Below are 27,797 nucleotides of genomic sequence, written 5' to 3'. Positions count from 1 at the left end.
TTTGCTGAAACCTGCAATTCCTTTCCTCCCACTTCTGAGACCTGTTCTCCTGGGTGGTGTACTTCCAAGAAAGTCTGTATAGACTCAATTCTGAAGTTTGAGAAAGTACTATCCGGTTTTCTAGGAGAGCGCAACTTGACCCACTCATCTTTATTGAGGACTCTACACAATATTGAAGTTTCCCTTTCACCTTCCAGTTCCTCAGAGTATGCTCTAAGTCTCCTTTCGAGCTTCTTATATTCACGCCGTGAGTTATGGATGTTTAACAAGTCTTCATTCTTATTGCTTTTGCAAACACGGTTTAGAAGTCGTCTGATTGTTTTCCTGATTCTTTGCAGTTCTCAGTTCCACCACCCACCTCTCCAAAGGACTCTAAAAGTGTGCAATTCAGATTTTCCAATTGATCTGATTGTCTAGGGAGCTTATCACCAAGAAGTTCACTGAGGTTTATCCAATCCGTTTTGCTAGGATTCCGTCTTTGTATTGCTGACTGTTTGCCTGCAATAATCAGACTAAATTCTACGGTGATCAAGGAGTGAGATTTCAACTTCATCTTTGGAGTGTAGATTATTAGGTTAATTACTTCACTTCATGTTCGTGGGGCCACTCCCTACGTTCGGGACTGAAGCTAAACTTATCAAATCAAACAGTTTCTCTCCTCTAGCATTGCATTTGCATCTGCCCCAGCAAATGTGCTGAGCGTTCGCATCGCAACCTATTAAGAGTTCAAAGCACTTGATTCTGCATACACTACCAGATCCCTTAGTTGTTGGGGCGGCGGAAGACACAAATGATCATAGGGTAAGTAAGCAGAGGCAACTATCACGTGTCTCCTTGTACCAATAACCTGGTATTGTAAGTTAACCGCAACAAGGTCCTGGGAACAGAATTGCCTCAGCCTTTAACAACTTTGACATAAGAACGCAGAACCTCGGTCCATCCACATCACGAGCGTCCCTTTTTTCCGCTTTTCCTAGTAGAGGCGGAGGAGATGGTCATGATAGGCAAGACTGTACTCCCTTCTCCTTTTCAGCTAAAGTATCCTTCTGCCGAGCCTTCCTCTCACATTTTTTGGAAGAGTTAGGCAGAAATATTACCAACACCAACCTCTCATTAACGCAGTGGCTGTACTATCCTTTCTGACTGACCGTGCCGTAGATACCGGGTGCAGGTTTTCTCCATGGCACACTCCAATTGCACGCATGCACTTCAGGCAAACCCTTTCTTTGCAAAATTACTTATTCCTGTATTGGCTAGTAGGTCAGCAAACAAGCGTGTATTGACGAGCACCTCTATGAAGCTACAGTTAGGTGCCTCACGGCTAACATCCTCCAAATTCCGGAAGCAAGGTACACCTTTGACTTTGCAGTTGACATTTGCATGTCAGTTTTCCTATCATCTCATTCGTGAATGACCTGACCACAACAGCACCCCATGTTCATTACACCCTTTTATGGACTAAAATATTGGTATAAAGGAGACATTCAGAAGAAAGTATAATTAATTCATTCGTCATTTAAGACTTCCCCATACTGTTGAATAATTACAGTTATTGTTACAGGATCCTTGAAAACTAACTAAATTTTAACCTACCCTAATTATAAATTGATTCTAATATACAAAATGCATTACCAGATAGAAATTCAACCCTATATCACCTGACCTAGATCTCAGCCAAAAATACATTATTTTTCAATCGATTGCCGCCCTCAGTGTCAATATCATTAAAAACTTATCTTCAGGGTTCCGTCAAATAACGTTTTTACTGAAAATCAAACTTAAATCAATTAACTACAGCTACCTTGTTCCAGGGAACGTATATTGTCACATCTGATAGCAGCCGGTAATTCGGTGATGGTATAAAAAGGCAAACATCACCCTTACCGTTTACAAGCTTCCTACACCTTTCGACACCCCCAGCTTGCCCTGCAGACTGGAAGGCATAGTCATGACGTTGATAATACTGCAATTTAGAAACCTATAACCTTTCAGGTTCGCCACCATCAGACTCATCTACTTCCAAAGTCAATTATAATTAGACTTCTCTGGAGCGGTTATAAAATTGAAGATGGTCTTACGCTGTCTCGCTGCTACTTTAGTTCTTGTTGGCATTTTCCGTCTTGGAAGACATTTTAATTTTCACCGTCGTGGGAACAAGGAGTTGTAGGAGCTAGAATTGATGACTTTCCATCAGAACTGGGGTTTTTACATTATAACAGCTCTAATGACATTTAGAATGAAAATATGGCGCACCTTCTGAAATTATGTGGTATTAGGTGGCATGCAGTAAGTAACATCAGAATTAAGTAATCACGGGATATTTTCTCATTAAAATTGAGAGTTACTTACCTTGTTGGAAGGACATGGATGAACAGTATGTAGTCGCTCAGAAAAGTAAACCCTTAATATTTGGTTTTCCTGAAAATTTCGGCACCTTGTCCATAAACGCATTCGAGTATGCAAAGGTGATATCAGCTCGATGACCTTTTTGTGATTAGTTATTCGTTTGCGAAGAGACCCTTTCGTGTATTATAATTAACATTCAAATCGGAAGGTCTATCTTCCTCGTAAACTATCTTTTTGGGAAGAATTGGAAGGAGAAACGTGGTGAACAGAATTCCCGCATCTTAAGCTAATTTCAATGAATAAATTAAGTGGTATTCCATATCAAACAACCCCTATTTTCGCATGTAACTTCGCACATGATACCACCGCCTCTTGGCAAGATTTTAATCATTTTCGCTAGAAATGAAATCTAGTCACTTCAATTTGCGGAAAATGGTTAGTAATCAGGGTTCATAAGAGTAAAAATCTAATCCCAATATAATTATGTATTATACAAATATGCATGTATGTGTAATAGATAGGTAAAGAGTTCGGAAGTGGAAAAAAATTCAATTCCCTCATCTCTTATGGTGTAAGTCCCATCAGACTACTACCTATTTTCCTATTTTCCACCACCCCTTCCCATATGGCATTCCCGCGGAACTGTCTTCAAGCACTACTTCACCGGGCACTCAAGAGTACACCCTTCTTCTACGTTTCGTGTTTTTCACTTCACTTTGAATGTAGTTGAATACTGTCGCAAAGCATATTCTTCCTTCCTCCAGAATTTCTAGGAATTGCTTTTGATCCCTCAATGCCCCAATTAGTTTCCGAGCGCAACTCTTATTTGTCTCCAGCAAATCTCGAGCAATGAAACAAAACGTCCTCTGGGTGCTTCCAACCATCCGCACAATTTTCACATGAAGGGCTGCCGTTATCGCGCTCCGTGAAGAACTGCGTGAAGTGATTGTTGAATTATTGGTTGGAATGGTTGTACATCAACTAGAGTTCGACCTTTGGGGTCAGCCCATATACCCACCTTTCCCTCTCCGATATATGGGCATACAATCTCGGATGCCAAATAGTCGAAATAGTGGAGGATTCCAAAGGGCTTCTCACCGACTGAATCTTCCGATCTTGGGGCGTTCAGGGATGTACCATTGGCAACAATCTTCTCGGACGGCCTCTCTGCTATTTTTGACCGGACTTGTGTTTTAGAGCGAGGTAGCCACTTCAAGTAACAGTAACCTCGATTGCTTTTGTCTACCAATATACACCATACCGAGATATTTTATTAAAGGATTTGGTGAGATGAAACATCCTCCTAATTTAATTTTGACGACTTTTTATCTCATCTACATATCTGCCTGAATGTTGCGGTCCATTGATTCCAAGCCCCATGTCTCTAATCTCTCTTTGACATGTCAGACAAATCCGTTGCCTATCTACTTTGAAGCCCCTTCGTATTTTCCAAAATGTCACAATTGCTGATTAGTTCATATATCCCACGACGATTGCTATCTTGGGAAGTTTCAGGCGCAGTGCCCCATCATACATAATATACCAGAATACGGCCTCCAACCAAGGCCATAGAAAGAGTATCCGGGTCCGGAGTGGAAATTAAGCAGACCCCTCTACTCTTCTTTTAGGTACAGCTATCTCATTGTGTCTCTACTTCGGACCTTCTTCAGAATTCGATATCTGGGGAGAATTCTCCGCATATCGGTTTTCATATAAGCCCAACATTCTCAAAGTGATTATGACCGCTGGTATCTTTGGCGTTATAAGTTGGATATTCCACAATAGGGTCTAGATCCCTGTGGGATATCCGCGGCAATATACTGTTTGACTGCATTATAGGTCCCTTCATCCTTATTCCGGTTTCAATAATAAGATGACCATCGCAGTCTGAAAAGCTTCGAACAATCCAAGACAGTAAAAGGATCACTTACCTGAACCTCTATCAGCTTCAGGAGCCAACAGAATGGCGAAAAATTCTATCCTGCAATACATGCTCCACACTACCTAGCAAACCTATTCAGCTATGTTGCCAAATATATCCGGCTTATTTGGTTTCTTTCCGGACCTGAAACTTTATTCCTCATATCCTACTGAAAATTTCTAGTGTCTCTCTAACTCCTACATCGTATGGATTTTAAATAACCCTACCACAGATCTCCAGAGACTCAGCAAACTTTTATTCGCCCCTAAATGAATTCCTTTAAGAATCTCCCTTACTTCATAAAACACTAAATTGGGATGTCCTTAGACTTCCTTATCTTTCCAACTTTGGGTAATTCTTCGGCCCGATAACGACCCATATGAAGGTTAGCCAAACTGCCTATTCCACCAGAAGTTAGATTTTCTGCTAGGAAATGTGTATCATCTCAACATTAAATCGTTGGTGCAGAAGTTTGCCCGCCATCGCTTTCACTGGCCTTCCTAGTCGGAATAAAATACCTCTTCGTCGTCTTGGGGATAATCCTCATTAAAATGCTACGACAACGAAAGTCATTTTACAACAGAACCAGACCCTCCTTTCTGGTATGTGTCTATGTGACCTTTGTAGACCAGTACAATATCTAACTGCGTAAAACCTGATAATGAACCGAGCTTCCTAGGGTTTTTTCATCATCAATAACGCGCTTTGATAATGAGATGTACAGTCTACCTTCATCCAGATAGAGCAGGCGGCGCGAGATCTTGGATTGCACATTAATGAAGGCAAGACGAAGTACATGGTGGCAACATCAGCGCCAAAACCAAAAGAACGAACAACATCGAATCGCACTGGTCAAACGAAAACAATGAAGATAGGAAACTACAACTTCGAGACAATTGAAAATTTTTCCTATCTAGGGTCGAAAATCACAACAGATAACAGTTATGATAATGAAATACACGCACGGTTGTTGGCAGCAAACAGAGCCAAAAACTGTTTCGTTCCAAACGTCTCACCATAGGGTCAAAGCTCATCTTGCCAGTCCTCAAGTATTCCTCGGAGACTTTGGTTCTTAGCAGAAAACACTGCGAACTCTTGGCCGAGTTCGAGAGAAGAATCCTCCGAAGAATTTTTGGTCCCCTACGTGAGGATGGATGATTCCATAGCCTACATAATAACGAAATCTATGAGTGATACAACGACTGTCTGGTTGTGGATAAAATCCGGCTAAATAGGTTGCGGTGGGCAGGTCCCTTAATCCATATGGCTGAGGATGATGATCATCATCATCAACGGCCCAACAACCGGTATCCGGTCTAGGCCTGCCTTAATAAGGAACTCCAGACATCCCGGTTTTGCGCCGAGGTCCACCAATTCGATATCCCTTAAAGCTGTCTAGCGTCCTGACCTACGCCATCGCTCCTTCTTAGGCAGGGTCTGCAAGATAACCTATAACCGATAACTGCTAAATAACTGATCTAGCTGCGGGGGCAGCATCAAATTCCTGTACTTCCTAGATCAATTAAATCGATGCCTTCGATGCTTCCTTAATGCAGATTTGCAGTTTTGTTGGTGTATCTTCAATCAATCCCTACTTGGCTTTCTATCCACATCCAGAGCCCAGGTTCATGATCCGGTGAGAGAGTAAACAATTGTCATCAGCGTAGTCGAGGCATTTGAGGAAATATGTCATGGCTAATTGAATTCATTCACGTCCTCCAGACAAAACAGCATGAAGGACGTGATCGATAACAAGAAGAAATAATATCGGTGGCGAGATGTAACCTGGCGAACTCGGCTTTCGATCTCGAATTCTTCTGAAATTTTACCTCGGTGCAGCATGTAACATTTTCCTCTGATAATAGCTACTAGATTCTCTAAAGTGCCATTCCTGCACAACCTGTTCGCATGATCACAAGCTTTCTCGAAATCGATGAAGAGCAGGTAGAGCAAAGATCTAGACTCCACGCACTGCTCCAAAATGATATGTAAGATGCTGATGTGGTCAATGCAGGTGGTTCTGGAGCGGAAACCATCCTGCTCTCTGTCGATCAAGCTTTCATGATGTTCTTTAGTGCGTTCCAGGATTATTTTAGCTATGATCTTTGCAACGGCAAGAAGCACGCAGATACCCCTCCGATTGTCACTCACAAGACGAGTCCCCTTCATTGGGATTTTGGCGATCATCCCCTTCCTCCACTCTCTGGGAAAGGTCTCGAATTCTTGAGATTTCCGTACGTATGGCAGTAGCAGATCTACAGTAGCTGAAATGGAGCGATAAATAATTTGGCGGAGAGGCCGAAGTCCAGCGACTTTACTCCACTGAGTGCATTGATGGCCGAAATGATTTTTCTTTTGCTTGGAGGAGCAGTCCGTATCCGCATGCTACGATGCCCAGCCATTTCAACCAGAAAAGGAGAAACCTTGTCGAATGTGGAACGGCTCAAAACCTGAAGTGTTCTTTCCATCTTTTCAGTTGCTCGTCAACGTGGATGAAAAGTCGACAGTTAACGTCCTACACAGGACCATTGAAAGATTTGCGACCAGATGTAAGCCTTTCGTGATGCGATATATACTTTTGAAATCATTGCGTTCTGCTGATTCTTCCGCTTCCCTGACGAGCGCAAGAGCAAATCCGCTTTTGTCACGGCGCTCATTACGCTGAACTTCCCGAGATTTCACTAGGCATCAGAATATTCGAGTGCCTCATGCCCACCATCACTCCCAGCGGTCAATAGAATCCTTAACCTCTTCCATTCACCGACCCGTTTCCATGATACCACAATCAGACAGATGATATGACGTTACTTCAGGACATCGCCGACGTATACATAGCACCCCAAAAAGGAGCTTTTTTGATGGTGGCCCACTGTTCATCAAATTTCTTAGTCAAGTTACTCAGAGCGAGAGGTAGCCAACGTAACACGCAAGCGAACATAAGCGACTATCAGATGATGATTCTTTTCAAAGACAAACTCTTGAATTGACTTTAAGCAGGTTCTGAGGTCGAAAAATCTGCTGGTCGAAAAAAAAAACTTACCTTTAGAAAGACTCTCCTGAATTGCGTAGAAACCATTCTTCTTTACTATATAAGTCTCTGTTTGTGCATAGCATTGTACAATTGTGATGCTTCTTAACCTGAACGGCAATATTGCAATCAGATGTCAATCAGAAATGGGCTCCCAGGTGAAGAGAGCACGCCTTACGTTAACTGCCAGTAACAACTCGACACTGGTCTGTTATCGCTTGCCTTTCCAGAGTACGGAAGTACATTAAGACAAGTGTGGGAAGAGTGAGAGGAGCACTCTCTAAAGTCCCATTAACTTACTTCTGTTAGACCCAAACTGTAGAGCTTATATCGTTGGAATTCCCATTTGAGTTAGAGAAAGCGAGCATTCTGGGCACCCATTCCAGAAACCAACCGTAGTCAGTTTTCGGTAGCTAAAGGTCTTCGCTTGAGGTCCTATCCAAGGCGTTATTGCCGTTTCGGTAGCAATAAAGTGTCAAAATTTGCTGGTCCACAAATTTCTATTTCCCTTTTGTGAGAAGCAAGGAAAACTTGCGAATTGCATGCTTCATGCTTTTCTCGAATGGAGTTTTTGAACGTGCTCGGAGTTTGAGGTTGCTTACCACCTGTTGCAATTCCATCAAATCACTTTGCGCCAGTTGTATTATTAGAGCGAAAAGGGTTGTTTGTTCATCCTTTCTTGTTCTTTAATCACCCAAGTTGGTTGCTATTTATTCCCCGAACATCTTGAGCCCAGAAATGAGTACAGCCAAAAAGAAAGCAAGAAGTCGTATCCCATCTCTCGGTTTAATCGCCGGATATGCTTTCCCCTTAACACAGCGTAGACTTCAATCAATTTAACCCTCAAAGTCTTATAATCTTGATTATCATTGACGACGCAACAGCAACAGTTTATTTAAAACATCACGAAGTTTGGAACAATTCCGTGAGCACCTTAGAAGTTAAGAGGCAGTCAAATGAATGAAACGGTGGCCAATTCAGCAACACCTGACGGTAACCTTATTGTCGGCATTATTCAAATTACTGTGAGTAAAGCTGGGTCTGTCAACAACTAGGCAACTAATGACGCAATATAACATTCCCAGTAGCTCACGCAGAAACACCGTGAGAAGTATCCCCTTATCTACATTATGGATCTATATGCACTTTGTAATCATACACATTCATCTGATACGCATTAGGAAAACTTGGTTGAAATGTCAACCCGTAATTGACATCTTTTACGATCAGTGCATCAGTTAACAGCCTTATTCCAAGTGCTGTTCGTGTAGCAAACATAGTTAACGCTGCCTCACGGCAATGAAGGCGAAAGAATTGTGATAGATCAGTGGCGTAACTTGCTATCATCTCATCTGAAAGAGTGACATTCGTGATTGATATGGTGAGTTGTAAAAGCTATGAAAGAAACGTCTTCACTGGTATACTCGATAGGAAATGACCGAAATAGCGTCAGTTTGAAACGCTAGATGGTTATATAAGAACCCGCGACTTCACCCAGAATGACCTTATAACCGGGAGAAGTGGAAATGCCAATCTAGCCAGACAGCAAGGTAAAAACCGAATAAGAAGAATAAGGGTCAATGAAATTATGCATGGAAATACAATTTGAGCTTGGATAGCAAGCTAGAGCAGCCGCAAGAAAGTATACCTCTCCGTTGTTTCCCTTCGATACCCTCATATATTCGCTTGTTGGACGGAAAGTTATCTAATGGTTGTCATTCGTCAGTTAGAAAAATACTAAGTGCCGATGCGTTATTGCAGTTTTATTTACATTCCTAAAGGGGTCTTGGGAGCAATACCTCTCGATCCTCATGGGTTACTTAATATGTCGATGTACGCATAACTTAGATGGGGTTGGTTTCTATAATGACGTAACTAGAGAAAAAGGAAACATACGTTGTTTGCATTACTTAGTGAGCCATAAATAGCGTACTGGCCGTGCTGTGCACACGGTTGTTCCGGATTTAAGGGCAATTTTTTTTATCTTTTGAACGGATGTTCCTTATACCACTCATTAAGTGAATCTCAATTGAAACTCTTTATCGCTTTGCAGGTTGCCTCGTTGATCTTTCTCATTCAGTTTTTCCTTTTCGTACTATCATATTTCCAGTCATTAATCGTCCATGAGTTTATCCTGGCGAGCCCATTGCAATTTTCGCTCTCTCCGACTCCTCTCGAAGTCATTCAAATTCCAAATCCAAATTTCAGTACCTGTCGTGTGAACATAATCCCGCAGATTGGTTTGGAGACCACAATCAAAGCTTCACCATGATTATCACCGCGCTACTGGTTTACACTAAGTGCAGGCTTAGCATTAATACCTATCTACCTTTGCCGAAACTTAGGGCGTACAAGGCCCGAGTTAAAGAGCGCAACCCCATTCTTGAGCCAATAAGGAACTTTGCCCACGTCAAGGGGGTAAACCCCAAATAACCACATCCTTCAGGAACTTTCCTGAAGTGTATGCTCCCAAAAGGCCATCCTGGTTCTCATGATACCAGATAATCTCTCGCGACGCAAAAGCTTCAGATCAGTCCCATTGCAGATTCGAGTCTGATCACCTGGCTCTACTGGAATTAACCTGGTGCCTGGTAGCCTTTTCACCAGCCAACTACCGCTCTGTGTATTCAGTTGTGCCGCTAAGTTTTTTGTCCAGAGCACGTTTGCCTCATAATTTTTGATATAATGACGATAGTCAGCTTTGGGTTCACCTATGATAGGCACAGCAAAGCCGACTGGTATCGACATACTCTGCCAACAAGTAAATTTGAACCTTGATCTGCCACTGCGATAACCTGACGCTCTAGCCACTAGCAATCTGGATATTAGGATTCCAAAGTAAGGCTCTATTCTGCACAATCAATTCCCGTCGACGTCGTATAGTTGGCTAAACTAAGATGAAAGTCAGTATTGAATTTGCTTGGAATATCACATCTATGTATGTATGCGAAAATCAAATGAGATTTAGGTAATCGTATTATTATTTAAAATAATCTAGAAAAGTGGAACAACCACAGCCTATAGCTAGGTTTAGGGCTTAGTGCAAATATAAATTAATTTTAAATAACTAGTCTGCTAGCTTGAATACTGAAAATTCATCTTCAATTCATTTTAATTGGAATCACTGATGTAGAATATTAAAAGGTCAAACAATTAATACTTAAACCCATTTTAGGCTAGACAAATAAAGTATCAAAACGGGTAGGGGTACTATTCAGAATTAATGCTAATAAATATCCTTCCTAGAACATTAAATGTGTACTATCCTCAGGCTGGTTACAATAAAAAGGCTGAGTGACTTTTCCCACCAAACAGAACCTTCTTTCTCAGGCAAGCAATTAATATGATGATGCCTGTGCATGTTAAATGTCCTTTTTTCTACAAAACCCCAAGGCAAGAAAGGCAAAAAACATTTATTACAACTCATGGAAAACTTGTCACGAGAGCTTTCACTCAAAAGAACACTTTTATGGAACGAGATTGCATGTCCTTTCTAGATGTCTTCAATAGAATTTATGTTTCTTTTGTATTTTCGATCTATGTGTAAAGTATATGCTTGTAAACAAAAGTTTATTTATTTTATTGTGAGACTTTCCAGTCGCCTCGAAAACAAGGACAAATGAGCACACATGAATGACATCATTTGTTCTTGACTTTTGGATTTGAATCAATTACGCATATGTCCTGATCATGTATGGTGTCAGTTTCGTGTTTTCATGTGAATTTGGCAGCACACGCGATTTATTGATAAAACAATGGAAATCCCAAATTCAGAGTTTCTTATGGAATGAATATTTAATACGGAAAATGATATCCTAATAAAATTCACCTTAACTGACATTTCCAGCTTTTTTCAATAAATTGTCGTCCAAAAATTGTGAATCAATCAGATATGCATGCACCTCGGTACGCTTTCTTTGTGTATTCGCTTCTTCTACTTTTCATTTCTTCACTTACTTCCTAACTCTATATCTCTTGGCCTCTTACCCTATGAAATTGGTCCTAAAAACAATACCCGGACTTCCGAGACCACAAGAGGATTTTACCAAAATTGTCTACAGTTAACATTGTAGCTGACACAAATTCACTCATCCGTCCACAAACTCCCACACAATGAAAATACGCGGTAGACTAACTACGAATACTTTAAAAGTCAAATATATAAATTTAAAGGATTGTGAGGACAAACGAAGGAATTTCCCAACATATATCGTGTTCAGCCTCCAGAAATAATCTTAATGAAAATTTTCTTGTTCTTGGAAACACGGAATACAACTTGCAGACAATTCTGTGTTATCTGCTCCACGGTCTGATGTTATTCATGAGTAAACACAAGGCTCGCGAAAGTTATTTCAGTTGAAAAGTACACAATCAAAATTATGTATTTATTGTTGGTAACGAATTCCAGGAAGCTTATGCTTACATGAAAAACATACTTTGACACCCACCCTGAATGGTAACGGAAATGTTTACCGGGAAAAAATTTGAATCTTTATTGAAAACTGATGAGAAAGCTACCTTTTCAACGTGCCATTTTGCACGCTATTTTTCCACTTTTCTTGTGCTCATCTCGATTATCCTCCCAACTGCAGGCTCTCGTTAGCTTAGGAATTCCTGCATTGAAATACCGATGCCTCACTATGATTTCTCACTCTTTCTCACAAAAGATCCCAAAAGATTTCCCAGCTCATAAGAATCATGCAAAGCTAACTAAGACAAAGTCTGAACGTCGCAATTCACCGGAAACGCTATATATGCGAATAAAGTTGAGGCTTAGGACTTTGAAAACTTCATTTCCAGATGGATTCGATCAGGGTAAACTCAAACATCGTCATTAGCGCAATGAATTTTTATAATTCCTTATACTTACGGCCACTACCAGCAGTAAAAAAAATACTTACTTCTTGGTACTTAGCATCTCAACAAATTCAACAAAGTTTGCAATCTTCATCGGAACCTGCTGCTTCATCGATTTAGCCTGCTGTCAAAGGAGTTCCAGTGCCTGCACCGTCTGCACCAATATATCTATAGAGCTTAATGGCAGAGCATTTAGTTCGTCCACAGTAATTTGAACAGCTTTTCCGCTACAATCTAGACACATTTTCTCCCGGAGGATCAAACACACCTTGCTAGGATTGAAGCAAACCATTAATTTGCTAATAATAATATATGGCTTAGGTGTCAGACTTCCTTCGTAACAACCCCAATTTATCGAACGTTGACTGTCAAACTCCTAGCCGCATTCGAGGGAAGTATCCTCCGAAGAATTTTTGGCTCGAGCTCGATAGTTTACGATGGGGGGGTTACCTAATCTGTTTGGGTGAAGATGAGCCAACCCGGAAAGTCTGTAAGGGCAATATCTATTGTAAAAAAAGGAAGATGTGGGAGACCCTGCCTCAGATGAATCGATGGCGTAGAACAGGACGTCAGAGAGCTTTTGGCGGTATTGAGCTGGCGGACCAAAATTGAAAACTGGGATATCCGAATTCTGTAGGTTATCGCGCCGTTGATAATAATGATGATGACTATCAAACTAGCGCACCGCATACATAGTGTCAGAGAAGTATTAAATCGTCCAATAATAGGGTACAAACTCCTGATGATTTTGTTCAGAACAGTCGGAGTAGTCGTAACTAGATGTCTGATACCTGCTGTGACCTAAGTCAACGCTGAACCTACAGTGTACTCTAGTGTACCGTTACGATCTTTAATAAAGTGCTTTAACACTGATCCAATTGGCTTGTTGCGACGATTATTATTATATTTAGAGTGTGTGTATGAGGTAAGGAAAAAGCAAAGCTTCTAAGCACTCAGACCCTAGTGATCCATTGTACTCAATTCCCCCGTCTAAAGAAATATCCCGGATTCGTTTATATATCGCAGGATTTCCAGTATTGGATGCGATACTAGCCGCTGTTTTTGGAGCACATCTGCAACAAACTATGATGTCTGATGCGTCCATAGATAGGACATTTACATAGAAAATATTCCGTGGATTCCGTTCCATTATTACAGGATGGACATGCATCATTTTGGAGAATTTCTATTCTGAATATATACCCAACTAGTGAATTATGGCCAGCCAAAATGACCACAACACTTCTGCAAGTCTTCCTGGGTTTCGACGGGATAAACTTTGCCGTATGTCTATCTGGTTCTGACAGGAAAAGTTTAGCACCATCAGTCAATGCCACTGACACCCCAATTACTGTTTCCGGTCAAGATATGGGGTAAATTGAACCCACTTTTGCTAAATCATCCGAGATTTCATTTCCCTCTACATCGCAATGACGGTGCACCCAGAAAAGTTACACCGTATTGAATCTAGAAACAGAGTTCAGTCGATTTCTACATCCCTGCACAATTCAACCGCTCGTTAATCCTCGTCAAGCCCGTTTTCGTTCTTATTCGAGAGACGGACTCCTGCTCCAGAACCCAGTTCTGTTTTTGAGCCATCACTGTAGAAGACGTCAATATATTCTGATATGCATTCTTCTGGTTCTTCCCAGTTTTCTCTTCATTTCAAGATAACTTCTATATCTTCTGCCAAACAGATATATGGGGATTCGAGAATCAGAAGGCATTGCGAAAACTGGATTTCGAATTAGTCTATGAACCGCTCTCATTGCAGTGCTCTAAATAAACAAATCCAAGGGCTGCAAATTGAGTAATGTATTCAGAGCTGCGTAGGATGTCGTGTTCATAGCACCGGTAATCCCTGTATACGTCGTTCTTTGCAGTTTGGCTAATTTACAACGAAAACTCTTTTGTTTCACCTCAACTCACCACACTACGGATGCATAAGTAAACATCCGTCTAATGATAGCAACATATATCCACATTACTACCTGAGGCCTAAGTCCCCACAAGCTGTGAGAGCTCGCCTCATCTTTACCTCTACTACAAAGAAGGTTCTGGTCTAGAATAATTCTAAGATGTTTCACTTCTTCGGCGAGTTGAAGTGTTGGACCCTCATCTTTGGAAGGCAAACACCATTCAGTTTCGTCCTAGTCGAATTAGTACTACTAAGTTCAAACGGCATGGTTACGAGCAAATTTGGCAGTCGCTCTAAAACTGTGAAGCTTACCTTATCCCTTCCTGCTAGAACGCAACTTTTACATCTAAGCTTGAAATGAGCATCCACGAGACGGCTAAATTCGAGACTGAAAGTATTTCCGATGAGCACTAGTACGAACTTTAGATCTCGCATCCGATCATTATTTATATATTCATTAACAAGATCCCTTCTCGTCTCAACCTCCGATAATGGAACATTATTTGATCCGGATAATAGAGTGTAACAGTTGTTTTCAAGCAACCCAAAAGCATATAATTTTTTCTATAATCATGGTACGTCATAGTTGTTTCTTCGTGCTTTGCTTGACCCATTTCTCAACGCAGGGGCTCATTGTATACTCGTAGATCCAGGAGCATTTTTGAGAATTATCCAACTGTCATTTCCATCAGCTATACAATTTCTTCCTAATGGTTTTTTGCCAGTTGGCACGCACATCAGACGAACTATCGTTCTTCTCTCGTAAGGGTACCTCCCCTCAATCGCTAAAAAATCTCACCCGTGATGTGAAATACTACCACAGTGGGTGTTACGCTAAATGAATTGCCCACTCTCAGAGAAATTAGCCGATGCAGTAAGTGCACTTTTCTCTGGTTCGGTGAAAAACGCATCCGCCATAGTGACCCAGATAAGAGCCACATATATCAGAATGGATTCCGTCACTCTGATCCAGTCCTCAGATGACATTACGTATATACTTATTAGTCATGGGCAAACTCTAATTATCTGCTTCCATGCATGATCTAAATTTGCCTTATAACTAGTCATCATAATTAATCAGTTTTCCGAGGTGACTTTTATTAAAGCCCATTTCATGGAATGAAATGCATTCTTGATGTTCACCACTATCCATCGACTTCTTCAAAAAGCGAGAGCAGTATTTCGTGTGTTACCCTCTCCAAGATCTTTTTGATAGTGTCTAAGAGTCAGATAAACCATATTTTGATGTTTTCACGATTTGGGCAGTAAACCAACGTCACTGCGAGAATTACCTATTGCTGACTGACTGGATTTATCTAATTCTACCATCAAGGTTCCACTCTCTGTTCCTTTTCAATTTCCTTTGAAATGAATTTAGCGACTTAAGTTCCTCTTTTTGATGTTCCCTGATGGCATTAGATATCACAATAGTCATCATCATCATCAACGACGTAACAATTCGGGATTTGATTGCCTTAATAAGGAACTTCAGACATCCCGCTTTTGTGCCGAGGTCCACCAATTCGATATCCCTAAAAGCTGTCTGGCGTCCTGACTTGCACCATCTCTCCATGTCAGGCAGAGTCATTCTCGTTTTTTTTTTCTACCATAGATATTACCCTTATAGACTTTGCGGGTTGGATCATCCTCACCCCTACGGATTAAGTAACCCGCCCACCGTAACCTATTGAGCCGGATTTTATCCACAACGACGGTCGTGGTATCGCTCACAGATTTCGTCGTTATGTAGGCTGAGGAATCGTCCATCCTCATGTAGGGGGCCAAAAATTCTTCTTCTCTCGAACGCAGAATTTTTCTTGCTTAGAACCCAAGTCTCTGAGGAATACATGAGGACTGGTAAGATCATTGTACAGTAAGAGCTATGATCCTATGGTGAGACATTTCGATCGGAACAGATTCCTCTCTTAGACCGTTGTTGATGTTGAAAGGTCTCGAGAGTGATCCTGCTGCTTTTATCTGACTTCGGACATTGGTCAGGGTCAGCCTAGTCAGTCTTATTCATTTCGTCGGGATACCGAATTCTCTCATGGCTATGAGCAGTTTTACCCTGGCTATGCTATCGTAGGGGGCCTTAAAGTCAATGAAAAGAGGGTGCAACCGATGTCAATATTCCAACAGTTTTTCCATCGCTTGTTGCAGAGAGAAAATTTGATCTGTTGCTGATTTGCCTGGAGTGAAGCCTCTTTGGTATGGAGCAATGATGTTCTGGGCGTATGGGACTATACGGCTTAACAAGATAGCGGAGCATATCTTATAGATGGTACTCAGCAACGTGATACCTCTGTAATTGCAGCACTGTGTAATATCTCTCTTTTTGACTATAGTCAATTTTCTCACAATTAAGCCACTCAGGTCATCGGCGGTTTACTTTCATCCACGCATAAACTTCCGTTGAGCGTTTCCTTATCTATACGGAAGGACGCGCCTGATACAAGAGCCAGCACAGGGTATATATACTCTTAGGTTCATTTTTTTGTTACATCCACGTTCCGTCACAAAATGGGCACACGGCAGGAATATTAACTTTGTGGTAACCTGAGAATGCTATGCAACATATCAAATATATGATTCATATATGTGGATTATAGTGAAGTAGTTTAATATGCTAGATTCTCCCCTTGGTCCTTGATGTGCTAACAAGGATGAGACTATGAAAGTCCATTGGCTGGTAGACAACTATAGCCTATTGCAGTAGAAATACGAAACAATGAAATCATTCCAGAGGAATTTAAAGGCCGATAGCTTAACAAGTTCAAAGGGCAGGATAATCCCCGCAAATGTGATTAATTCCGCATGTTAAAATGGTTTTCACGAAGAGTGGATAGTGACAAAGATAAAATTCTCGCAGCTGTCATTCGATTCACAAGCGATCTTAAACAAAGTTTAGGATCGTCCTTGAATTTAATATATATTTTTTGCACTATCAATAGGACTACGCAAGTTCGGCCTACAGCAGCCGGACCAACACAAGAAAAGCACGAGATCAAGAGGCATAGACCTTCAGATTAAATCGACTCCTATTGTGTAATTCTTAATGCGTCCGCTATAAGTACGGTCTTCGTAATAATAGGATTATCCTTTTCAACGTATATCATACGAATAGTTATCATGAACCCCTCAATTCATATCATTAACTGCATAAATACCAGTAGACGGTCAATAGGGGACAAATTGCAGAAGTATTCCAAGTACTCGGAAACACCTACACGAAACACATTCACCTGAAGCAAGTAGATATTACAATGGCAGTTCAATATACATACATATATACTACTAGATCGAAGATATACAGGTCATACAAATACGTTTACTTCAGGCTCACAATGTTAGCATGACAAATAATGTCCACGTACTATCTAGTGGGTGGAGTAACGATTCCTTCCTTGAGTTCCTTCTCTTAAAAGATACTGTCAAACAATAACATTTCAAGAAATATTTGGTGGCAGCCTCCATAATTCGCTGTAATGCTAAGCACCCATTGCGGGTATTATATGAAAATATCTTCAATTTCTCTCGACATTAAGAAATGGAGATTCGGTTGAAATTCAAAATTTTTCGAAAATAGTGTCTCTGCCCTCAAGCTATTAAGGATCGAATTTGATACGAATTCCCTAAAAAAGTCCCAACTCTTATGTGGAGCAGCGGCGCATCTATGTAGATGCAATGTTCTCACTTTCAAAATGTATAATCACATAACTACTAGGTCTTCACATTTACTCCTCATTCCTATCCTTTATTTCCAGCAACTTCAGTATAAGTCCATAGAAAATCTCCTTGGTCTCTTCGACTAGAAAAACATCTTTTCGCACAAAACCACGAAAGCTAAAAACACTTTCAAATTGCCGGCAACTGAACAAAATGCTTATCTTTTTCTTCTCTCAATGCATTTTTTGTACAATGAGGGCAAAAGTATACACAAAGCCTCCTCAGTTTTTGTTTTCATATCCTGAATGAACCTCCACCACATCCACCCCCGTCCCGATCCAAGGAAGCGCAAATATTAAGTGTCGCTCGATGTGTTCAATGTGTTGTTGTTCTTTTTTTCTTTCGTTTGTGATACATTTGGGTCAGACCCTAATGGTGCAGGTTGCTAAACGAGGTGCCAGCGTCCTGAAGAGACGGAAATCACGAAATCGAATGGAACCACCCGGAAACCAACAACATCAATCCGGAGGCCAATCTACCCAAACACCACCACCAACAAGTGCAGCTGGAAGTAGTTCAACAAGTTCCGCACAGAACGAGAATCCATCACAATCAGCACAACAATCGGGACAACAAGGAGCGCCGACAAGGAGTGAATCAGATGGGGATGTTGTATTCTATGCTGAGGAACCGAGAGCAGGTATGTATGGATTGTGGTTAAAGTACTTTAAGCGAGTGAGTTTGATTTAACACAATCAATCTGACGCAATAACTTAAATCGGTTACAATTTCCTAGGATTTATCTACTCTATAGACTGTAGCTTTCTATGCCCAACATAAATTTTCTTGGCTTAACTCCAAATTTTAGTGCTGAAGTCAAACTCATTTTTCAATTCTGAAAAAAACAACAGTAAGGCCAATATATACATATAGTTTATTCTCCTCACTCCTAAGTGAGGTGAAGGACATCTACTTATCCTCCCCAGTTCTTGCTTTTTCGTTTAGATGTTGTCCGTTGATTTAGATGTTAATTATTGCGAATACTAGATACCAAATAGACATATGCCGGGGGTCTTACCAAATAAGACCAGAACATGAAGGACGTATGCAGAATAGTAAATTTTAAATCCTTTGAACGAGAGTGACAGCACAATGAAAGTCCGAAGGAATTTTGGCTAAATTCATTGTTTGTAACCTGACTATGAAGCCAGAAATGGGATACTATGCAAGCCGTCTCTTTAACAAAGAGAAATGCCGTCTATACCCGATATGCTATCCCAAGATGTTTCAAAACCACAACATGGAAATGAAATTTCTAGTCATGCGGTAGAATACCAGCAAACGACTAAAGCTTCTACGACCATACGACTATACCAAAATGTAATTTCAGTATTCATTCATCGGAAAACTTCTGAAATTATATAACCAGGATGAATCCATTTCCAAACGTTACACACAAGCTATTGAGAATTTGCTAAAAAGCCATCTAAAAAAATTGTTCCGGCAGAAAACACTATACACAGAAAATTCAACTCCCAATGCATTCTTTCAAATTTTTCGGAGACGGAATAGCCTTGCACATGTTTGACCGCGACGGGAGTTGCACGAGTAGAATTCCGCGCATAGGGGCTAATATTAGTGCCGTGTATGTGATGCAGTGCATTGGTATGCGCCTACGTGGTTGTGAGCACCTGGCTGCGAGTTGTTACGAGCATATGGCAGCATCTATCATAACAACAGACATTGCACAGCTATTTACGGCTTACCACATACCAGCGGCAACCAAAGACCTAGCTTCCTTAAAGATTCATTTTGGATTGACGGTAATGGACCTGAAATCACCGATCGATCCTTCAAAATTCCCCTGTGGGATTGGGCTTGATGGAAGCAAACACGCGCAACATTCTCTGCAATAGATCCATGTTTGCTCTCTACATAGGGAAGTGAGGAGGAAATAAGTAAATGCCGCCAAGATCAATTTTCGGATGCATCCGTTTGCTGTAGAGATAAGATGAAGAAATACAAATAAGAAATCCATCTAGGCGATACCGTCACACCGTGCCGATTGCGTGCTCCTCTGCCGCTGAAGCTGTTCCTCCTGCGTATCGTCTTCTTGGTTCCGGCGAATACCGGAACTTCTCATTGCAGAGTGCCACGAAAGTGAAACCGTATTCTTCTCTAATCTTAGTTATTAGTTTTTAAAAAAAAAATAAAAAGTCATCAGTTTACAAAAAATTTCACGATTTCTCTCTATCTATCTATTAGAGGAATAAATATAGAAGAAATATTGGCGAATAGAAACGGGCAAAAATAGAAAACATCTCTTACTTTAATTTCCTTAACGTTTCGAAATCAGTTGGAATAGACTGGCGACAACACTTTTTATAGCAACTTACGCAGGTTATTCTGAGAAAAACTCTTGGCAAGCTAATCTACTAATCGCACATCGAGTAGCAGATGACTTTCTTTGTTAACTGAGTGCTCAATATGCTTCGGGGTGTACCGGGAGATCGTTTACATTTATATCCACTTTGCCTTGGGTAGACGCCTGACTTTTCTTTTATCGTACATACACCCTAAATAGCCACTGGTGCTTTTGAACCTTAAAATGGATGCCGACTTCTAGTTCGTCATATCATAGGTATAACTTACTGTTGTATCTCACTTTACTAACCACGAGAATTTCGGTGATGTCTACCTCGACAGTGGAAAGTTAGCGGAACGCATATTTTGTGGGAAAAAGATTCGTTACTATTTCATTAAGTAGATTTGAGGAAGAAATTGGTGGAGAGCGTTTGCCTTTGACTTTTGACATTATTGTCTTCTAGACGCCACACCAGGTGTCCGTGGCAGCTTCCTTGCACCGTCGCTTAAAGTGTTCACTCTTACTTTCTACGATAGCCACATGTCAAATTTATTGACTGCACCTTTCAACTGTTCGGGGCGAATTTATTCTTATACGATGTATGATTTTAAAAATGATGGCTGCTGGTCACTATGGGTATATATTTTTCACTGACGCTAATAAATGTGACATCTATCAAGGGCCCCATTTCTCTCTTTCGGAAAATGTTCACGCTTCCAGTGTTAGTAACTTCAAGATTCAGACAAGAAAGAACCTCAAGTAATACACGTCCTTTTGCGGTCGTTTCTCAGTTGCCTGGGGGGCTGAAGAATGAGCCCATGCGTTGAAATCGTCAGCTATTATTTATGGCTATGGTCGTTTGCATCCATTGTCAACCTTTTCATCATAGATTGGAACTCCTCTCTCGTGAGGCTTGGTGCCGCAAAGCAGCTGTTGGCGGATATTTCGCCTATTTTTTATTCTGCTGAAGCCACTCTGGAAGATTTCCATGGTTCCTTCTACGGCTCCACGGTCAAGATGTTTGTATTGCTAGCAGACAATAGCGATATCGATTTTCTCTTTCAGTACTATATGGAAGAGTAGGTCCCCGCAAGTGCAAGGCCTTCATCACTAGCAACTGAAATATTGAGGACACCGTTATACACGATGTTCCAAAATAGCGGTCCCATAACAGATCCCTGGGGAACACGTACTATCTGGGTCCATTGTCTGCGTCGCACCAAAGCTTTCTGCCTGTTAAATAGCTGTCGACAGGCGCAATTAGGTAACTGGGTACACCAATCGCCGCTAAAGACCTCCTTATAAGGTTCTAACTGGCCAAGTTGAGCACATTTTGCACGTCAACCACTGCCCAATACTTGCTAATGCTACCATCTCCGTGCATCGCATTTTTAGCTAAGCCAGTGACCAGTTTGATTGCATCGACCGTTGATCCGGGCGTATGTCCTAGGCTCTCTACAACCAGAAGCAATCTATTATAGATTATTCGATTTTTCTGGTAGTGGCCAGGTCTGTAGAAAGGTAGTTCACCAGGAGACTTACTACGTTTAGGCAACAAAACTAGCCTTTGTTGTTTTCATGTCTCAGGGAAGATGCCATCCACCAAATATGCTTCAAACAACTTTACAATTATGCCTGGTCTCGGCTTAAAAGCCAGCTTATTGGCTTTGTTATCTCCCTTCGTTATTACTGGTAAATCTTAAGGTGTATCAAGGCTGCAACTGCTCGTGTTCTCCTCAGGAAACAAATCTTAAACAAATTTCAGTAGGAGGTCGGGACATGTGATTTGTGGAGCTGCCTGACCTTTGAATCCTCGCATTACAACCCTGTATGCGTTTGCCAATAGATCTATATCCGCCTCCACGCAGAGTTGTTGGAAGCAGTTCCTCTTCTTCTTCTGGCTTCAAATTTCTCCCAACTTCTTTGTGGACACTTTGCTTCACCTCCTGGTCAATCCTACTCATTACTTTCTGGGCCGCTCGTCTGGTCAGATGCCGCATGATTTAAACGAAAGACAGCAAGAAAAACGAAAAACCACTTGTGAAATTCTTCTCACAAGGGTCGAAAGAAAACGTTCTTTCCATAGAATCGTGACGGGGAATAAATGAATTTATTTCGAGAATCCTAAGCCACCCGAATGGGGCACCAGGCACGAAAAAGCAATTTTCCAACACGACAACGCCCCGGCCCACACATCAAAACCAGTCAGGAGCACCATTGATGCACTTCTCTGTGATGTCTTACCCCATCCGTCCTATTCACCAGACTCGGCGCCTTCTGGATTCTACTTGTTTCCAGCGCTTGCTGAGCAGCATTTCGGTTCTTATAAAGGAGTCAAAAAATGGATCGATGCATTGTTCGCTTCAAAGCACCAACGCTTCTACTGGCATCCACAAATTAGCAAAAAGGGAGACAAAACTGTGTAGCTAGCGATGGCCAATACTTCAAGTGAAATAGATTTAACTATTTTTTTTAAACATGCGTGTTTTTTTTTCAACTTAAAAAATGACCAATTCATATTTATACACCTGGTAATTGTCAGCATCCATATTAAAGGTCTTTGGGCCGAGTAGTTGCCCAACTACTGGCCTACGCTGACGATATTGACATTATGAGGAGAACAATCCGAGATGTACAGTCTAGCTTCATCCAGATCGAGTAGGCGGATCTCGGGCTGCACATTAATGAAGGCAAGACGAACTACATGGTGGCAATATCTGCGCCAAGGAACAAAAAAATCGCACTGGTCAAAGGAAACAAATAAAGACCGGAGACTTTAATTTTGCGAGCGTTGAAAATTTCTTCTATCTAGGGTCGAAAATCACAAACGATAACAGCTATGATAACGAAATCCATGCACGGTTGTTGGCTACCAACAGAGCCTATTTCAGTTTGCAAAAACTATTCCGCTCGAAACGTCTTACCATTGCGTCAAATCTCTTACTGTACAAGACATGGGTTCTTAGCAGGAAAAAGAAGAATCCTCCGAAAAATGTTTGGCCCCCTACATGAGGATGGACGATTCCGTAGCATACATAGCGACAAAATCTATGATCGATATCACGACCGTGTGGTCCTCGATAAAATCCGGCTCAACAGGTTGAGGTGGGCGGGTCACCTAAGCCATATGCATGAGGATGATCCGGCCCAGAAAGTCTATAACGGCAATATCTATGGTAGAAAAAGTAGACGAACCAGACCCTGCCTGAGATGGAGCGATGGCGTAGGTCAGGACGCCAGACATCTTTTAGTTTAGGAATATCGAATTGGTGGACCTCGGCGCAAAACCGGGGTGTCTGGAGTTACTTACTAAGGCAGGCCTAGATCGGATATTGGTTGTTGCGCCGTTGATGATGATGAGTTTCCAATAGGCGCTTTCTCGGTATTGGATTGACCTGTATTTGACGGTAAAGAAATGAGTCGAGTGGTCGATTGACACCGAGGATCGATCCGCAACTTCTTTTATTGTAACATGCAAAATGTTTAGAAATGGGATACCAACGAGGAGGAATTTGAAGCCATTTTCACCGCATTCACGCTCTATGGCAGAATTCTTGGCAACACATCTCTGAGTTTCTCATTGAGCAAAAATATTTATGTGCACTTTTCGTAGGGCTTTTGCAATTTCCTCTGCCTTACCAGTAGGAGTACCGACATTTAGCGTACTGACACAGGATTGTATGGCTCGGACTAGTTTTCTTACGTCTGCCAAAAACTCTTGGTTATTATTCAACCAGACCCCGAACTCCGTCCTGCCGCGTGAACGGAGATGCGCGCTAGCATTTTTTCGAAGTTTGTTAAGTGTCACAACCTTTCTTCTTTTGTGTCAACATTAGATGTGCTTTTTTTGTCGACCTGTAACGGAAATTGCCATGAAGAGAAATCAGGTAGGATTTAGCATAATGGAGTAACTCCAACCATATTTACGTCTTTCCTTGGTCTCAGCACACTCTCTTGAACCCGCCTCCTTTGTCTGCGCGCAATGAGGGTGGCGAGCGTATAATCGATTTTGCGGACAGCCATGACCTTGTACTTATGAATACATGATTCAACAAACGATTGTCTCATTTTCCTACATTTTATAGTGGGAGCAGTAAAACGCAAATTGACCATATTCTCATAAGACCGGCGTATATGAGTCCATCGCACTTCAATATCGGCCGTTGATTGACGTCCTGCGGATTAAGCCACCGATTAAATAGCGAGAGGAACGCACTGGCCCGCGGCGCATTAAATGGTGGCGATTTCTTGAGAAGAAAGAAGAAATGATCTCATTTACGCGATTACGAACCATTACGAATGTTCAAGAATTGTGGAACCAAATTAATGACACCATCCACAAACCATTACGGTCTTGAATGAAATGCTCTAACACACAGGCCCTGGTTCAATATGGATTGTTGCGCCAACGATTATTATTACCCACAAAGCGGCCTGTGCAACCCTCCGGGTCACCAAGCCAGGTAAGCCGTACACCAACCGAGATACTTGGCTTTGGAATGACGATGTTGAAATGAAGGTCCGTGAAACGCCTCACAATTTTCTCGACGAGAAAACGCTGGTCAGTTGGCAAATTTATGAGAATGCCAATCGTGAAGCAAAGAAAGAGATCGCTGTCACCCGAGCGAACCATTACAACAATTTTTACGATAAACTGGACACTCGGGATGGCGAGAGAGATCTATATCGAGTTGGCCAAAGCCGAAACGAACGCACACAGGATATCGAACACTTCTGTTGCGTTAATGACAAGAATGATACTTTGCTTACCAACCGTCGAGCCGCGACGGATAGATGGCGAGAATATTTCGGGCAGATTTGAACTGAAGAATTTATCCATCCGACATTAGGAGCAGTTCCACCTGTCAGCGTAATTGAAGTCGAGGAGGCAATAAAACCAATGAAATCGGGGAAAGTCACAGGATCTGACGACATTGTATCTGAAAAGATGGGATCCAACACTGTGAATTCTTTAATCAGATTGTTCAGGAAGGTAGAACACCATTTGACTAGCAAAAAAGTACCGCAGTTCCAATATGGAAAAAGAAAGCAGAACGTCCAAATTAACGTCCGATCCGATTACTTTCCCATACCATGAAGATTTTTGAAAACATGCTTGACAACCGTATTCGCGAAATCGATCAAATAACCGTGAATCAAGCCGGATTTGTCAAGAACTGCGGAAGTACTGACGCAATACGCGTTATGCGCGGTTACTCATGGAGAAGCATCGCCCTCCTTACATTGCACTTCTGGATCTGGAGAGACTATTTAACCGTGTGCTACACGAACTCATCTGGTATGACACTACGACAACACCAGAAGAAGTCATGCGCCTGGTTCAAGTGCTCTAGCACGATCCGAAAAGTAAAGTTCGAAGTATGGCGGGTATATCAAAACCGCTTCGTGCCTCTGTTGGTGTTCATCAAAGAAGCGCCCTCTCACCACTCCTCTCTGTTCTTGTTATGGACACTGTCACACTGAACATCCAACGTCTAGCGCCCTATACACTGCTTTATACAGATTCCTAGCGTTTAATAGCAAACATAATCTCGAGCAACTTGTTTAAAAATGGAATGATCGCCTCATGCAACACGGTCTCAGATTGAATCTGAATAAAACTAATTGATGATCAATCCCCATGAAACAGGCACAATCACTGTCAGCGACAGTAACCTGCCCAGAACTGAGCGATTTAAATACCTCGAGTCAATCCTATCAGCCAATGCGTTATGAAATTGCTACACGCATTAACGCAACCTGGATGAAGTAGCGTTCCACAACTGGTGTTCTTTGTGATCGACGTATCCGCGAACGTCTTAAATCTAAAATTTACCGCAATGTCGTGCGTACTGCCGCTCTCTATAGTTCTGAGTGTTGGCCGACTATAAAAGACAATGAACGGCGTTTTGCGGTAATGGAGACGAAGATACTGCGAAATACGTTCACATCCGAAATGAAGATATCCGCAGTCGATATGGGTTTGTAACGAACTTGGAAAAACTGCGAGAGAGGCGTCTTCGATGGTATGATCACGCAATTCACGCTAACGAGAATTCACTTGCCTAAACATCGTAGTCGATGGTAAACGACCAAAAGGCAGGCCGAGTTTTAAAAGCCTGGCGATTGCATCCAGATCACGCATTTGATAGAGTCAAATGGCGAAATCAATCACAACGAACCAACCCCGTTTGTGAACAGGACAAAGGCTGAAAAAGAAGAATAACTCCATTACTCGCTATGCCATGCCGTAGAATCTACTCTGTGTTTGAGTCTGAGTCAGGATACATCATCAAAATAGGCGTCGCAGAACAATCAAGAGGACTATAGGCTTTTCACAAATTCCAGAAGGAAATGAACTACAAGTCGATTGACAAATGGTCAGTGAAGTCGTAGTTTACGCATAATACTCCGCTTAGGAGTATGAACTTCATTGTCCCCATTGTCAGAAATTTTCATTCACGCCTTCAACTCTGTTTTTTTCTGTTACATCATCTACACCTGGATGTAGTGGCATACACCCCCCCCCCCTTCTCTCCTCATGTATTTTTGCTTTCTACTCTGCCCAATAAACCTTTCTCTGACTCTTACCTTGATTCCACTAATGAGGGTAATGATAAGTGCATTATATTCTTCTTTCTCCTATTCTTTTCATACTAGTTGAAGCAAACTGAGGTGAACCTCTCATTTGCCAAATATCCTCAAAGGTATGCCGAATGGAAAATGTTATCCCTCCTCACATAAGAAGTGCAGAAGAAATATTTCATACCAAAGAGGAATTTCCTTGCAGCTCAAATGCATATTCCCAATCCCTTCTCAGATATGAAAGCTAATTACCTGTTAAAAGCTAATGGAATGCAGGAGCTCGAAAAATTTTCCGTGGTTTTGTCCTGGGACTTCGCAACAAAAGTTTGCAAATATAGTATCATAGGATGAACTCGTGCTTTCTAGAATTCTTGGTAAATTTCCCCCATAACATAGGTATGAGAATAGGAATACTCACTGCCAAACCAAAGGATTTTCCCGGGAGCCTCTGATTTCTTACCCGGTTCAAAGAAACCATAAATAAGTACAACTTCCACCATTTTCACGTCACTTATATAAAAAGTTACATCGCATGCCTGACAAACTTCCTTTTCTTTGCTAGGAGTGAATTATGCAAATTCCATAAAATGCAAAACAAGTAAATTGGCGGCCTACCATAACGTAGCTGTGATTTCCTTTCAGTCAGGAGTTTCGCTATCGTGACAGGACATGACGAAAGTATTTCAACGAACCTAATTCCCTCTTGCGTTCCAAGGGAATGGAATTACAAAGAATATAAATCGGTACTTGGACATAACGAGGTCAATTTTTCGTCCAAAAATCCTTACGCCAGCTCAACATGCCATGAAAAGCCGCCGAACATGCAAACTATCGGAGGATACCCGATACGTTCCGTTAAGCGAGTCAAGTTGAAAGTTAATAGTCCCATGAAGAACAACATGTTGACTGATGTTCCAGGGAAACTTTGTGGACTAGTTTCCAAAATGAGCACTGGCTGTTTCCCATGTACGATATCCGATTGACCTAAAAATCAGGAAACTAACGATAATGTAGTACGAGAAAGTTTCGCCAGTCAATTGGGTATACAGTGGCGTGAAGCATTACTTCCTGGCACATATACATATATAAATTTTCGCCTTGGGCGAACATG

General features: G+C 41.5%; 1 protein-coding gene across 3 annotated transcripts in view; it reads left to right on the top strand.

Moving 5' to 3' along the window:
• LOC119648386 (potassium voltage-gated channel subfamily KQT member 1-like) overlaps positions 1-27,797 on the top strand; it is a 592,778-nt gene that overhangs the window by 543,205 nt on the left and 21,776 nt on the right. For 2 of the 3 annotated variants that reach the window (XM_038050125.1, XM_038050123.1), the window contains one exon: positions 18,163-18,436. In XM_038050125.1, coding sequence (XP_037906053.1) covers positions 18,163-18,436 — 274 coding nt within the window. The remainder of the gene's footprint in view (positions 1-18,162; positions 18,437-27,797) is intronic. The other variant, XM_038050124.1, reaches the window with a different exon arrangement.

This window comes from Hermetia illucens, chromosome 2, assembly GCF_905115235.1.
Source record: "Hermetia illucens chromosome 2, iHerIll2.2.curated.20191125, whole genome shotgun sequence".
NCBI lineage: Eukaryota > Metazoa > Arthropoda > Insecta > Diptera > Stratiomyidae > Hermetia > Hermetia illucens.
This window is presented reverse-complemented; position numbering and strand designations above follow the sequence as displayed.